The sequence below is a fragment of the Grammomys surdaster genome, unplaced genomic scaffold (genome assembly GCF_004785775.1).
Source record: "Grammomys surdaster isolate TR1022 unplaced genomic scaffold, NIH_TR_1.0 126091, whole genome shotgun sequence".
NCBI classification, from domain to species: domain Eukaryota; kingdom Metazoa; phylum Chordata; class Mammalia; order Rodentia; family Muridae; genus Grammomys; species Grammomys surdaster.
In genome coordinates, this window is record NW_021620899.1 from 4,285,500 (window position 1) to 4,301,670 (window position 16,171).

Sequence of the window (16,171 nt, forward strand, 5' to 3'; positions counted from 1 at the left end):
GAGAGAGAGAGAGAGAGAGAGAGAGAGAGAGAGAGAGAGAGAGAGAGGCAGAAGTGTGGCAGTGGCAGTTTTACCAGGACAGCTTTACAGAGATAGGTTGCAGAGAGAACAAGCTAGACATAGGTGAAGACAGAACAAGCCAGAGAATGTGAAGGGTTACCTCACTTAGAATGTAGGATTAAATTTTGTAGGGGATGGATAAGATTTGCAGAGATTAGAGGAGGAATATATTAACACAAAGACCTTTTGAAAAAGTCCTATGGTAACCAAGTAATGCAGTATTCTCCTAAAATATATGTATATTCATATATAAAAAGAGTTTAGGGGCAGTAGAGATAGCTCCACATTTAAAATCACTGAGTGCTCTTGCAGAGGTCCTGAGTTTACTTTCCAGCAACCACATGGTGGCTTACAACCATCTGTAATGGGATCCAATGCCCTCTTCTGATGTGTCTGAAGAGAGAGTCACAGTATACTCACATACACAAAATAAATAAATACATCTGTAAAACAATGTAAATTATGTTATCCTATAATGGAAGATTATTCAAACTAGATACCACATGCCACCACAAAACACACTCTCTCACACACACAAAGCCCAGTTACAGAAATGTGTTATTTCTTTAAAATTTGTTGCCCAGTGGGTCCCATAGATTCCCAAATATTACAGGTTATCACCAATGTTCTTGAGTATCATGCAGAACTTGATGGTAAAACCTTATTACTGATGACACTATGTGAGTCAGAGGACATGGAAAAATCTAAGCTTCTATCAATCTGGAAGCTTTAGCCTTACTCAGGAAAAGTGAGAGAGAGAGAGAGAGAGAGAGAGAGAGGGAGAGGGAGAGGGAGAGGGAGAGGGAGAGGGAGAGGGAGAGATAAGAGAGAGACAGGCAGAAGTGTGGCAGTGGCAGTTTTACCAGGACAGCTTTACAGAGATAGGTTGCAGAGAGAACAAGCTAGACATAGGTGAAGACAGAACAAGCCAGAGAATGTGAAGGGTTATGTGAATAGTGCTAGAAGGTGCCATGCACAGGACCCAAAGAGAACTAGGAAGCATTTATTTTATCCATCTGTGAACCCTGGAATCTAAAATAATGAGTAGCCTTACAAGACATATACTCAACTGTGGCATGGATATGGAAATGGCCCGCTATTTTCTGATTGGATTCAGGCCTACTCCACAAAAGAAACCCCATACTTGGCAAGTCACCAGGCTCAGGAATCTACAGCAATAGAGAACCTAGGCCTTAAGGAAGAACCTGAAACTACTCTCATGCTAAGTGACTGTAATAGTAAAACAACTCCTAATGACGAGTCATTACACCTATAGAATGAAAATCTAAACTCTCAAATAAGAAGCTTCCACAGAGAATAGTCATTGACAATAAGACTTACAACATGTCAAAGTATGGAAAACGAGACTGTTGTATGCTCAGTCCTATGTAAGATATCTGTACTCTGTCTCTCTTCCCCCAGCCCACAGATCTTTGTGATACAGGAGTCAAAGGTAGTGGATGACTACAAGGAAACAGTGTTTTCCAAACACAACATGAGAATTGTTCAAATAAACTTATGAGACTTACAAAATTGCCTCAACTGGTGGGTGTTTTAAATGGGCCATGTCAACATTACATACCTTTTTTGCCTTGCTGATCATTACAGTTTTCATAAGTGCATGGTCCCCAGGCAGACCAAGGTGAAACCTCACATTCAATTGGACAAGGAACATGGCACAACTGTGTGGTGTTAGGAACAGGTCCAGTGCATAGTTTTGAGTCTACTGGTTTTGAAGCTGTTTGGAGAAAAATACAGACATTGCTTAAGAATTAGATAAAAACAGATGTTATGGTTAATAACATGATTCTTATGTGGGCAGAGAGAAGAGAATGTGTCACCAAACTGTTAGCCCAAGATTTCTCTGCTACATTCTAAGAATAAAAGAAAGACTGCCACATTATCAAACAAAACTGGACTAGAAGTCTGATAAGTTGCTTGGGCCATGGAAATAGTAAAATGAATCCATCTCTCTTAACTAGCAAAATAATCCTTTAGATGAATTCTAAACTTCTACATTCAAATTCTGAACAGTGTGCTGGTTTAGAGCATTAAGCATGGCAGGAAGAAAAATACAAAGCTTTACTAAACAAGAAAAAAAAATTAAGTGGCTTCTTGGAGAACAAAATCCTGTCCACTTTGCTCTACTGGTTTGAGAAATGTAACTTGAATACATGTAATCAAATGGTGTGACCTTTGACTTCCAGGTTCAAGAGCAATCCAATGATGCTCAGATATTTTACCCACCTTATTATCTGAATATCTGTAAATCTAAGAGCTACTAAGGAACCCAACTTACAATTTTGTGCTTACTCATGAGTTGATCTATAAAGTATGAGTTGTTTGCCCTTTGATGTGTTTATTTTTTCTATGGTTGAGGACCAATGATTATTTTTTGTACACACATATATTCAATAGTTAATATGATGGCATATTTGTGAACATATAGATATATAATTCAGCATACTGACTGATTAGGATGAATAAGCCGGGAAGATATACAAGCTCTGTGGACAGAAGATCATTTCTGTTTATTATCTATCATCTATTCCTCCATCACTGATTGCTTACCATTAATAGCCATAATTACCTTTGTTTAAAAATATTTTGGCTACATTTTCCTTTTAGGAAATAATCCTGAGATTTTGGATAGCTCAGAATTGTAGATTAAAGAACTTAAGTAAGAGGTGCTGTGTATTTGTTTTCATTTTTGTAGGGACTACCATTAGTTTCTAATTATGTATGATTGCATCTAGATACTCATACAAGGACTAAAGTAATTTAAGCTATATGTTTAACTTTTAAATAAAGCACTGAAAATGGACATGTGTTGTTAAGTCTCTGAGACAGGTTGTAAGTGTTTGTGTGCCACTGAAGTTTCTGTACACATGAATACATCTAATGGAAATGAATCCTGTAGGCTATGTGACTCCTCTTATGACTACACTGGATGTTCAAAAAATCCATCATATTTTATTTTTGGCTTTTTCTTCCAGTAGTGCTTATACTTCCATTCCCTACACACACCACAGTGGAAATAATGGACAGGCATCTAAGCTATGGTCAATATGAAGCACAACAAGGATTCTCAATTCTAGGATTCTTGTAAGTGTATTATTACCCTGGCCAAAGGCAGGGATGATAGAGCTTATTGCCTTCTAACAGGGAAGGTACTCAGCACATCAGTGATAGAAAACACAGAAATAAGTGCTTCATTTCTCCGGATAGAAAAGTTCTAGACAGTAATGATGCATATTATGCAGAAATTGAATCTTTTTAAAGAGATCAATAAACAGAAAAGTGTATATTATGAAGCTGAATTCACTAAAAATTAAAACAAATGAAAACTCTCATTTGTAAAATCTTTCACACCAAAAACCTTTAAACTGGACGTTTTACTTCACTGAGACCTGAACAGTTATCCATCATTCCCCTTAAAGATATGAAGAAAAACCCACTGAAACCTTAGGACTATTACATAATCATGAAAAATAATAATTTCTAAGGATGAAGTGTACTATTCATATAATTTTGAGAAAAATTAGTCTAATAAATTATTTTTTTTACAAAAACTTGAAAACTTTAAGGATGTTAAAAATTGCATTATTTTTGATATTATAATTTAATTATGTAATTTTCTCTTTCCTTTTACTTCCCTCTGACCTGTCCCATAAGCATTTCCTTGCTCTCTTTCAAATTCATGGTCTCTTTTATCAAAAAAAATTATATATATATTTATATCCTATTTTTTACATATTTTATATATATGTATAAAATATTACACACACTCACACACAGACACAGACACAGACACAGACACACACACACACACACACGTATGCCTATGCCTATGCCTATGCATGTATGTAGGTTTTCCAGGGCTGACTATTTGGTATTGTGTAACTAATTGATGTGCTCTTTCTTAGGCAGCCTATTTCTCCAGATTTCAGTATTCCTTAATTGATGGTAGTTCTTTGTCTAGAATTGAGGCCTCCGAGCTTCCTCTATCCATGTTAGCTTGTCTATTGCTATCGTCCTTGTTCAGCTTATACTTAGGCAATCATGTTGGTAAGACTATATGTAAAAAGCTCCTGGCATTCCTAGGAGACACAATCTTACAAACTCTCAGTTTCTCTGGCTCTTTCATTTATTCCACCCTACCTTAGGTTTAAACCCTGTGTGTCTGCTTCTCTTTCATATTGTCAAAAGTTTAATTTTAGTTTTGATGTATTCCAGGTATATTAAAACCTTGTTCACAGAAATCCTGGGCCTTTAGAAAAGTAAGTGATGAATAAGAGTGTAAAACTATAGTGTTAATGCAAAATACTCTTGATTCTTGCTCAGATGCTAAGTCACCTATGTCAACCCTAAGATAATATATCAAATAACTGACTTCTACTTAGTAGACATCATTTTCCAAAAAAAAACATGCTCTTAATTAAAGAGATAGAGAGAATTACAAATTTTACTATTGCAGTTGTCCAATGATTGGTTATAGGTCTTTATTAAATGACATAGTGCCTTATGCTGGTTTCATATTGTCAAAGAGTGAGATTTGAATCTCAGACTGGACAGTTTTCACTAGTGTAACTTTACTAGCTAGGTTTTGTCCATAGCATGACTCAGATAAAATGTATCTAATACATTTTTAAGTATTATTGCTGAATTCTTAAAACTTTTTTTGTCATATGAATTAAACCAAATTAAATGTACATGCTTCATGAGGTTATGGTGGCTGAATTTCTAGGGGATACCAAAACAAATATAAAAGCCTAACATACAATGAGACTAATTCACATTTGTAGGTCTGAAATACTTTGGGGCTTTGTGTATACAGAGCACTTTAAGTGAAAACATATCATAGCAAGCAATAAAGGGAAGACTTCTACTTTCATTCAGTAATCAACATGATTTTGAAATTAAATATTTTATTTTCATATACTTGTATCCTGTAGCTATTATATCCATTTTATTATGGTAAGATGTGATAAACTCTTACATAATACCATAGTCAGAATGCTGACATTGGATGTTACAGGAGAGTGTGAGTTTGAAAAGTATACCTGCCTAACACACCTAAGCTAGGTTCTTCACCCAGTGCCCTGGTCTAGTCTGGCAACCTCTTTTTTGCATTGCTCCCATTTCAAGCTCTGGTCAGTATCCCATGGCCCATCCACCACCTAAGGACTTTTACATATGTAGATACTTACACCCAACCATTGGATTGAGCTCAGAGACTCATATGGAAAAGTTATGGGAAGGATTGAAAGAGCTGAAGGAGATGGCAACCTCATAAGAAGACCAAAAGTATCAACTAACCTAGACACCTGGGAGCTCCCCGAGACTTAGCCACCAACCAAAGAGAATTCTATTCTATTTTATCCATTGTTTGGGTTTTTTGAGACAAAGTCACATACTATATCACAAACCAGCCTGGATGAACTTGAACTCTGGGAATGATCCTGCTTACTCTTTCTGGATTTTTCCTTTTATAGATTACCAGCAGTGTCTTAATTAAAAGTTAGAAGAGGATTTCTGAGGCAGTGGATTCTACGGAAGAGCAAGACCACGTTGCTGCTGCTCTGCTACCACAATGCAGCTTCAGAAGAGTGACATCCCAAACTATCAGAAGGAGAGCATCCCAGTTAGGACTCCTTGGGATCCTTGGCTTCATCCTTCCCTGTCGAGCTGCAATGCTAGTTGAAACTGGTTCTTTCCTACTTCTCCCAGATTCTTCAGTCTTACAGGAGTTGTTCTTGCCTTGGTCTGTCTAATTTCTTCAACACTGTAGCATTATCGCCGGAGGAAATCAAAACATCTCTAAGGGCCCAGCCTCTGGCTGACCTCTTCCTTTACTTCAAGTACCCATAGGGTGTTTTCTCCCATTTTCACTGGGCATGTTAGGAAAAAGCCAATACAAATCCACAGCAAGTAACTGTGGTCATGTCCTGATTCACAAGACATAATTGTACAATATATTTAACTTCTTATAAAAACAAAAGTAGATATTTTTTCTCACTGACCCTGTTTCATAAAAGAACACTTATAAACATGGGCTTTTCAAAATACACATCTCTACCGCAGTGCCAATCATTGTTAGTATTTAAACCTCACACATTCTGTCAGTAGCTTGACTAGGGCCGCCCAATCCTACTACACAGATGCACCATCTGTTGCTGCTCTGAAAATATAATTTTGCCTGCTTTCCCCTCTTTCAAACAGGACACAATGTAGAACAGCACACATTAAAATCTCCCACTGAAATCTTCCAACACTTCCTATTGACTCAAATTTTCACTTTTAATGGCCCTAACTGAGAGCAAGGTGTTAATAGACACTTTACACTTAAATAATCAGCTCACAACATGCATGTCATCCACAAAATGACAGAGCATTAGCATTTAGAATTTTGATGAAGTACAACCTTCTTAAAGTAAGTGTTGAAAAAAAATGAATATCTAGTCAAACGATGTCTTCAACCAGCTTGGCACACTGGTTGATCTACCTCAAATGCAGCCACTCACATGGCGGTGCATTTCAGTCTGCTGGGGCTACGGAACAAACTTCCACAAGTTGGATGACTTACAAAATGATATGACACGTGACTGTACTCAAAATGATGCTCTATTGGTTGGTGGAGTATCAGTTCTGGCGAACAGAGATACAGACAAATATATTCGTTAAAAACCTTTCCAACATGGAATAAGTGGCTTAGCCCCAAGGGTGACGGTAATACAGAACATAGACAGAATGTAGACACAGGAGGGTTTCCTTAGCAATTGTGATAAGGAAAGTCAAGACATGAACCTCACCAGAGATTTTTGTTCAAGTATCTCACACATAGATGACTGACTGTCACTGGCTAGTTTCTGCCTGCTCTTGACTACCTGGACTGGGATGAATCTATACCCCATACCTCCTTTCAGTATGTCAGTGGGTTCTGCTCTATACCACAGTTAAGACAGAAATCTTATTCATTTCCTATGTGGCTTTTCCCTGTACCTTCACTTAATCCACCCCTCCACCCCTTCAGTAGTTCGCAACTGAACTGGTAGGTAGATTCAAATACTACATTTCACTGTTCCTCGTTTGATAGGTTGCATCATGGGGAGTCCTAACGTTTACTCCCCCCACAGTTGGCTTTGTCAAATCTGTGCACAGGCTCCTTCAAAAAAATTGCAGGAAAACATTACAATCGTCTTGACTCTAATATGCATTTCTTGAAAATAAACACCAAATGTTGCAGAGACAATGCCATCTCATGGTAGTATAGCTTTTGGAAATGCGAGAAAATCCATGAAACATAGTCAGGATTCTAATGATCCATGCTCAAGTTTGCAAGAGTAGCTTTTTGATTGTTAGGACCCGAGGCAATTGTTGGGTAGCAGTAAGGGAAGAAGTGGACTCCTAGGAATCATAATCCAAAAACACAGGTTCACTATTGTTGGATGAAAACCCAGGAATGATCTAGGGATAGAGACTTTGAAAATGCTCTTCAGATGATCCCCATGCGGTAATACTCAGACTGTTCTTTCAAAACAGTCTGAGAACTGCAGCTAAATTGAGCCACAGGATGCAATAAAGCCCTGTGTGACTACATCTTACCTATCAGAAAATACCCTACACACTCCAGGGCAGCTGTATGCACACCAGTGAAAAACGGCTTACTATTGTCTTTGGCTACAAGACACCAAAGATAGTTCCCCAGGGGATATATTACTTCTTTCTGTTGGTGAAAGATTTACAGATTTTTTTCTTTTGGATTCCTAATCCCCATTTTTATTTACCGCAGTATATAAACTGAATTCCTTGGATGTATAGTGTATTTAGCCTAATACAACTGGTTAGAGGAATGATGTTGGAAATTGTAAACCATTTATCACGGCAGAGATCACAGCTTGCCAGAAATCTTCCTAAAGAATGATCCCTGCCCCCCTTTCTTTGTTTGCTCATCTCAGGCAAAAAATAAAAATAAATATAGCCTACTGAGGAACGGGGGAAGGAGGAACAAAAGCTCTCTAAAGCCATCATTCCTGATTATCTAGCTGTGTTGGTTTTTACATGTCTCCAGTCCTAAGTCTCTCTGTAAAGGCTAACAATCCTTTGGGAGCCTATAAGTCACAATTGTTCTGAGAATCCCTGGATGGCACTTCCTGTGATATAGTCATTCTTAGTCTCGATGTACACTGAATCAGCTGGAGATGTTTTAAAACTACTGATGCCCAAATTCCTCTCTCAGACATAGTGTTTAGGGTAATGGTTTAGAATGAGGCCTGAACAGCAGGACTTTTAAGGGCTTTTCAAGTGACTTAAATGAAAATGTAAATTACCAAGCATTGCTCTGTTCAGACCTTTTTGTCACAACTGCTAGACATAGTCTGAACCTGGCTCATTTTAGGCCTGTTTTATTATTTTCCTTTTCTCTCTCAAATCATTACTATGGCTGATTTTTTTAATGTCCCTGTTTTAATGTACTTCTGTTGAGACTATTTATTATAACTTATCAACAGTCTCTACAATTTATTGTGAAAATTTTTACCTTTTTAAATAGCTCCATGCCTTTCCATGTAAAATGTTTCAGTTGACATCAAGCCTAATTGTCATAACTCAAAAAAATCTTATCTGTTCTTTGACCACTGTTTTTCATTTTCATTTTTTGTTGTAATGGTAGAATACACACACACACACACACACACACGCACACGCACACACACACACACACACACATTTGTCTTCAGTATTGGGGATTTAACCTAGGATCTTGTATATGCCAGAAATGCACTGTACTCCTAGAAGTATCTTTAACCTTTGATTTAACTTTTAAAGTTTGAGACAGGATCTCACTAAATTATTGCCCTGGCTTGTGCTAGTCTCACTCTGTAACCTTGGAAGGTTTCTCAACCTGCAACTCTCCTGCCCCAGAAGACCTGTTTTATTGTAATATTTAAGTATCATCCTTATTTCTTTAAGACTTTTTCTCTAAAACTTCATTTGTAATTTAACAACTTTAGTCTTAGTCTCTATTAATGTTATTGTTATTATCATCATCATTATGTATTTTAAGTTCACTGCTTCCACGTATTTAAAACTGCTTCTGCACTGACAATAAAAATGAGAGTATCAGTGTCAAGCTTCCTGAGAGGGGTGAGCACCCTCAGCTTTTAGACCTCCCACTGATTCCCAAAGCAATTCTGGGAGTTTTCAAATATCGCACAGATAAATGGAACGGCTGTGCTTTCTAGTGTCTCATGTCACTTAAAGTTAAAGTGACAGCCCCATACTTAAATATCCATTACACTTGCATGTCAGCATAGTAATTCACCGGGGTTAGGAGACAGAATAGACTGGCGATTTAGGGCTCTGGTCTTGTCTTACTAAGGAATCAGGTAGTATACCATGTGAAAAGAATACCTGAGAAAATACTTAGAGGTACATCTACGGCCAGAGGTCTGGTATCAAACGCATTTAGCTAATTTTTATTTTGTGATCCTCTCTGCGTTCATTCTTGGAATCCTCATAGGGCTCTCTTCAGGATGGGTTTTCTCAGCTTGTTTCTTTGGTCAGGGAATTATTCTACAATGGGCTCAGCTGCACTGCAGATGGGAAGCCACATTAATTTATCAGGACTTAGGTCCAACCACCTGGCACCAAACAAATTTGAGGAGCTTCTAATATAAAATGGGAAGTGAGTTTCTCCTCAAGACTATATGATTTAGTTCTGCTGGATGAAGCTCTCTGCAACAGAGGAGATGGGGGAGGTTAGAGACCCATAAGAAATTAGTAATATTCTGAGTAGAATAGAGAATGAGGGCCCTACATTCTTAGTTCTGTACACTCGGCTATTACAGGGACCATGCCTTTCCTCCAACAGAGATACTGCTGAACTGTATCTAGCATTCTTCCTGAAGGATAATATGCTCCCAATCACTGACTTTACCTGACATTTCAGGTCATATTAAAAGAGGACTTGGTATGTATCTGACATGATTCCCACTGTAGGACATGGATTCTTTCACATAAAATTTCACTGATTTTTTTCATAGAGAAATGTAATAAACCATCTAAGATCACATGACTTACACATTCTATTTTCACTCTGTGTACTCCTAAGTGCTTCATAACAAATGCTTTTAGCTGCTATCTCTTTCAAGAAGTCAGCTTGCCATAATCTATAATAAAAAAGTATTTTCACTGGATAGAGGATTCTCTCTCTCTCTCTCTCTCTCTCTCTCTCTCTCTCTCTCTCTCTCTCTTTCTCTCTCTCTCTTTCTCTTGCAGATGTTCCATTGTTTCAAGGGTCACATTTTCTCTGACAAAATTTCAACCCTCATTTGTTACCTCAATTCATGAATTGTACTTGATTTTTTTTCATTTGTTACCAGACTGCTCTACAACACACTCTATTATTGTATGCTTTGGCATGCTTCCTTCTTGAGACATGCCGACTTTCACAGATCTGTAAGCTGATTGTTTTCCTCACAAATTTAATACATTTTGAATGCTATTTATTCAAACATGTTTTCTGCCAGACAAGTCTCCCTGTAAAATATCACTACTACACTTTCCACATCATAAGAGCCCACATGTCACTGACTGTCCTCTTCTTTGTCCCCTTCAATATCCTGTCTTTCTTTCCATTCGACCCAACCATTTCTATTTCTCTGTTTTCAAGGTGAGTGATTCTTTTGTTTATTCAAACATGGTAATGTCTAGTTTCTTTCATATAAGTTAGATGTAGACTTGTTTTTTAATCTCCAGTCCTTAAGGCTACTCCACGTTTGTTTATAGGGGAGTTGAAGCATCACTTCTGTTCACATTCCTAAATGGTTCCTCATACTCCTATGTAGCCATTCTTCCAGATGACTTTGCTAAGACAGGCTTTCAGTGGGTGTTTCCAAAAGTCCTTGTTTACTTGCTCTAGTGTCTGGGTCATTTCAATGGTTTATTGATGTTGCTGTTTTGTTTTTGGTTTTGGATAGAAAGTGTCATGTCTCTATAAGGCTTTATATTAAGTTTTTCGGGACACTAAATTACTAAAAGATCCTAGTGATTCTTTCAAGGTCAAGTTCACTCATATTAGGCCTAGTTTCTTTCAAATGTGAACTTAACTAAGACAGTATGGTCCTTACTTTTAAGCTAAGGTACTCAGCAAGTGTCTTTTACATTTCCTTAACTCAAACTCTGATATCTTTAGCACTGGACTGAATCTTAGTTCTTAGTTTTGCAGACAAAAGTTACCACCACTGTGCCTCAAGGATTTCTTCCTGTACATACACAGTCACATTCTGACTGAGGACTTAATTGAGAGCCATACATAGACAACTGGACTCTGCTTATTGGGCTACAAAGCAGAGCCTCATGTTCTGTGTCCTGTCCTGACATTCACCTAGCTACTTCAGCAGCACAGAATATAGATTTTTTTTTTTTACTTCTTTGCCCAACTGATCCTGACACAACACTTATCTTCTCATCTCTTCTCTGTGGTAGAATAGAATCTCCAGGAAAACACAGTTGAAACTGTAAAGCTCTGCTCAGGATGTGTACAATATTTGCTGCTTGACTTATTAATGCATGAAACAGCTATTTTTCACATCTTGTCAAATTTCAGAGTGATTATTGGGATGGTTCCAGTAACATTATTTTGGTAGAAAATAGAAGCCAGAAATGTTTGTTGTGCTTACCCTTTTGGATATTTACTGCTAGATTTAGTGTTATGTTAACAATTATACATGTTTTAGGTCTTCTGTCTCTAGCTATCATTGAAAGACATCCTGGTAGAATTAATATTAGCTGGTAATTATATTTATTGATACTCTAGCTTCATTTCTGTGGATACCTTTTGCTTTAGTAGCCTCATTTTAATCCCTTGTACAATGCACATGGTTATATGTTATTTTCTTGTTTATGTGTTTAGCATCTAGTACCTTCAATTAAAATCATGTGGTGACAGAGAAAATTTTGTTTGCATTGTTATCAACATGCAGAATAACACCTATAATGCACAGAGCACTCAACAGCAGATGAAGACATGAGAAGATGAACACATGAATTAATTGCAATGTTTTGGGACCATCAAATGTATAACTTTAAAAAGATCCTTGGCTTTGAGACTAAATTAGAATTTTTAAAGGCACATATTCTAAAATTAGAATCTGGAGAGGAAGTATCTTTTTAAAATTTCAAATTAGCTAGCTATTAGTGATCCCCAGTCTACAGCACTGCAGTTAAAAGGTAGGTTCAGCCTTCCATGACTGACAATCATGGATATAACTTATTAACCTTTTTATACCTCAACATTCCATAGCAATAATGGTACTTACTTCCAAGGTTTATGGTCTAATTAGTAAATAATTGTAAACCACATAGAAGAGTGCTTCACATACTCTAAGCACCAAGCCTCCCTCTTATCTCCTTCCTCCCTGTCACTATTACATCAAAGAAAATCAAAGGTCTTCAAACCTACAATGTTTGTTACCAGCCATAGCAAGTTAACAATAATGTCATTTCTTAGAAGAGAAAAGTTAGTGTTCTTACATGGTCTTCAAGATAAAACAATAAAGGGCTGGTGAGATGGCTCATTGGTTAAGAGCACTAACTGCTCTTCCAGAGGTCCTGAGTTCAATTCCCAGCAATGGCATGGTAGCTCACAGCCTTCTGTAATGGGATATGATGTCCTCTTCTGGTCTGTCTGAAGACAGCTACAGTGTACTCATATACATGACATAAATAAAATAAATCTTTAAAAAGAAAAAAGATAAAATGATAAACACATATATATTTATGTAACTAAATTAGTTAGCTTTAAGTTTGACTCCTGAGCCAATGCTTTTAGATAATAAGTTTTAGCTCTAAGCTTATAACAATGAATGTAAGAAGAATTATTATAATAATTGTGAAGTTCACTGTGCCCGTGAGATAATAAGAACTAGTCGTGGAGGTAGAACACAAGTTTTTAGTTTGGGGATCAGAGAGAAACCTTGCCTGTTGGCCCTTATGAAGACAGCATTGAGAGTACATTGAATTCATGCCTTTTGCACATCTGACTAGATAACTTGTTTATGTGTACCTGGACTGATGCATGTGTAGAAGAGAGATGGTATTTTATGCAAGCTCATGTCTTTGTAAAGTCTTACATTTTTATTGGTGAGTGCTAGTCCTCTAATTCCACTTGTGGACTGCCTTGCTTAGTGGAGACATGTGCATCTATGCCATATCATGTTGAGACTACTTATTTGTTCTCCTTGACTTACACTTTTATGTTATACAGTAGCAATGCCGTAGAAATTGTTTCAAAAGGGACTTTCTAGTAAAATTAATTGTAGTATTTATTACATGAATGCCTAAAATCATCAGAAATATATTACATTTTTCAATATAATATTTGCTGTAAAGGGCACAAAAATAGCATTGATGATTATATCTGTATTTTCTGTGTGTGTATGTGTATGTGTGTGTATATGTGTGTGTTCCTGACTGAGTTTTTACTCTGTAATTTTATTTCATTCCTGTGCAGGACAGAAGAGAGCATCTGATCCCACAGACCTGTAGTTAGAGGTTGTTGTGAGCTACATGCTATAGGTACTAGAAACTGAACCTAGTTTTCTTGGAAGAACAATAAGCTGTCTTAATCACAGAGCCATCTCTCCAGTCCTGGAAACTGTTTCTTATAACAGAAATGAGGGAAAATCAGGCAAAATTTAAGGTACTAGCTTTTATTTTCAAGCTTTGTATTTTTTGCTTTGGTGCTTATTTTTGAGATTGTAATTTCATTTCATATCTTCACTTTATTTCTTTCTATTCCTTTCTCTAACCTCTCTCATATCATGTCCAGTCTCTTTTTCATTAATTGTTTTTGGATGCTTATATGTATTTACATATACGTATATATTCCTAAACTGTTGAGTCTGTATAACATTATTTTATATGTCTTCTGGGCTGAATATTTAGCGCTGAACAACAAATTGCTGTGTGCTTCCCTGGGAGGACCACCCCTTCTGCTTCCATTTTTCCTTAGAAAACCACAGTCAATCAAAATGCCGAGTTGTGGAGCCAAGCCCCAATGAATACATCTACAAAACAGTCCTGCACTTAAAGCTCAAGGATATTGCAGAATAGTGGGCAAGAAGACTGTAGGAGCCAGAGAATCAGGAACCTGGCTATGAGATTGTGTCTCCTCGTTACATCTGAAGATACACCAATAAAGTCTCATTAACACGACACTCCAACATAGGCTGAGCAGGGATGGGACAAACGAACATGACAAACTGGGTGGGGAAAAGTCCAAGAGGCTTCGCCCCAACACAAAGAACTAAAGACAACTGAGTTAAGACACTTTTAGCAGCCAACTCACTTATAAGGTTTACAAAGCCAGTCTCGAATCTTTTTATTATTATTTTTTGATGTCAGAATTTAAGGAACTGCTGTTTTTAACTTGGAAGAATAATTGTATGTGATTAAAAGAAAAAAGTTACCTTGATGTATTTTACACCACCTAGTGTGACTGCTTTCCATGCTAGAATTCACACTAACAGAATCAAACCTCCATTTACTACTTATGAATTGTGGTTCCTGTTTCCCTACGAGCACTATGCTAAAGAGAGAACAATACTAGTCTTCCATAAAATATGTACATTCTCTATAGTAGACACAGTTCAAGAGATGATAGGTCTTGTTGGTGGCTTATATACGAGTTGAATTCATCAAGCGGCATTTATGTACAGATAAAAAGAAATCTTCACTTGATGGTGTGCTTTGCAATGACCACTGTGCTCCACTTTCTTATATGGAAATAAATACAGTAGTGGGAGATGACATGATTTTAAGGATTACTAACTGAGTAGTTTGAGGCAAAGGAGAAATGTCAAGAGACGGGATCTTTAACTAGTAGTATAATAAAGGCAAATTCAACTGTGTGCCATATGATTCTGCAAATTTCTTGAATTAGGTAACAAGTTTTAGTTATAAGCTTATAATATTAATTTTGAAAAGTCACAAACAGCTAATTTAGCTTATGCATTTCCAGGGGATCAGATTCATAGGGCAGGAAAATATTTTTGAATAGTGGGTATATTTAGTTATGAAAAAGCTGCCTCCGAGTCTGTTCTTTGTCATTTCTTATTTCAGAATGTCAGGGAAAATTGTTTTCTAATTAACCATCTAGTCATATAATTATGGAAAAACATTGTCTACCACAACAAATTAGTAACTTTGCTTCCTTTTTTATTATAGATGTTAAAAGGCCAGTAAGAAGTCACCAGCGTTCTCATTGAAAAAGAGCCTTTATTTTCAGGGTACATTTGATATATATATATATATCTCAAGGAGTTAGAATGGAATGGATCCAAGCCATGTAACAGATCTAGGAGAAACATTAAAAGAATTAGTTCTTTTCCAAATATTTTCCATTTTTTCACTATAACTTTATGTTAATTAGAGTTAAAGTTTACAGACATAATGTTCCCTAGAACAGAGATTTTAGAACCCCAGGGATTCTGTGTGATGGAATGTGTGGGTTAAAGGTGAAGATACTTTTTCAGAGCAACCAAATAATCCAATTACAAACATTTCTTTTATAGCCTTTTGGCAATGTTGTGTTCCTTAAACTTCTCAAACAGTGACTCACAAAGAAAGGAAAACTACAATTATTCTGTCTCCAACAACTACAAAAGTAAAATTAGTCATATTTCTTTTTTTGCTTTAGAATAATAATATGAAAGCTTTGGAAAAAGTCTGTACTTTCCTACGAAAGGAGTAATTTTATACATAATGTAAGCATATGTCAACGTATTTCCAACATATTATAAAGGCTCCCTGTATAATACATCCGCCACTGGGTTTCTCAAGGCCAACATACAATTACTGTTTTATTTTATACAAAGTTTAGGAGCAAAACTCTTATTTAAAAAAATCTCTCTTTTTCAACTAAACCAGACAGGCAAATATATAAATGAAAAATAATATTTATTTGCCATGTAATAAAATTACGTCCTGTTTGTAGACCTCAAATGTGTTATAACATTAAGATTTGTCAGAGGAAAGAGAAACAAAGGAAGGAATGGCCAGTGGGTCAAGTAGATTGACTTAAGATGATATTCTGTAAATCAGATGTCCA

General features: G+C 36.6%; 1 protein-coding gene across 1 annotated transcript in view; it reads right to left on the reverse strand.

Annotated features, from left to right (window-relative positions):
• Thsd7a (thrombospondin type 1 domain containing 7A) overlaps positions 1 to 16,171 on the reverse strand; it is a 364,412-nt gene that overhangs the window by 140,934 nt on the left and 207,307 nt on the right. Inside the window, exon 5 of the mRNA XM_028755943.1 lies at positions 1,643 to 1,798. Coding sequence (XP_028611776.1) covers positions 1,643 to 1,798 — 156 coding nt within the window. The remainder of the gene's footprint in view (positions 1 to 1,642; positions 1,799 to 16,171) is intronic.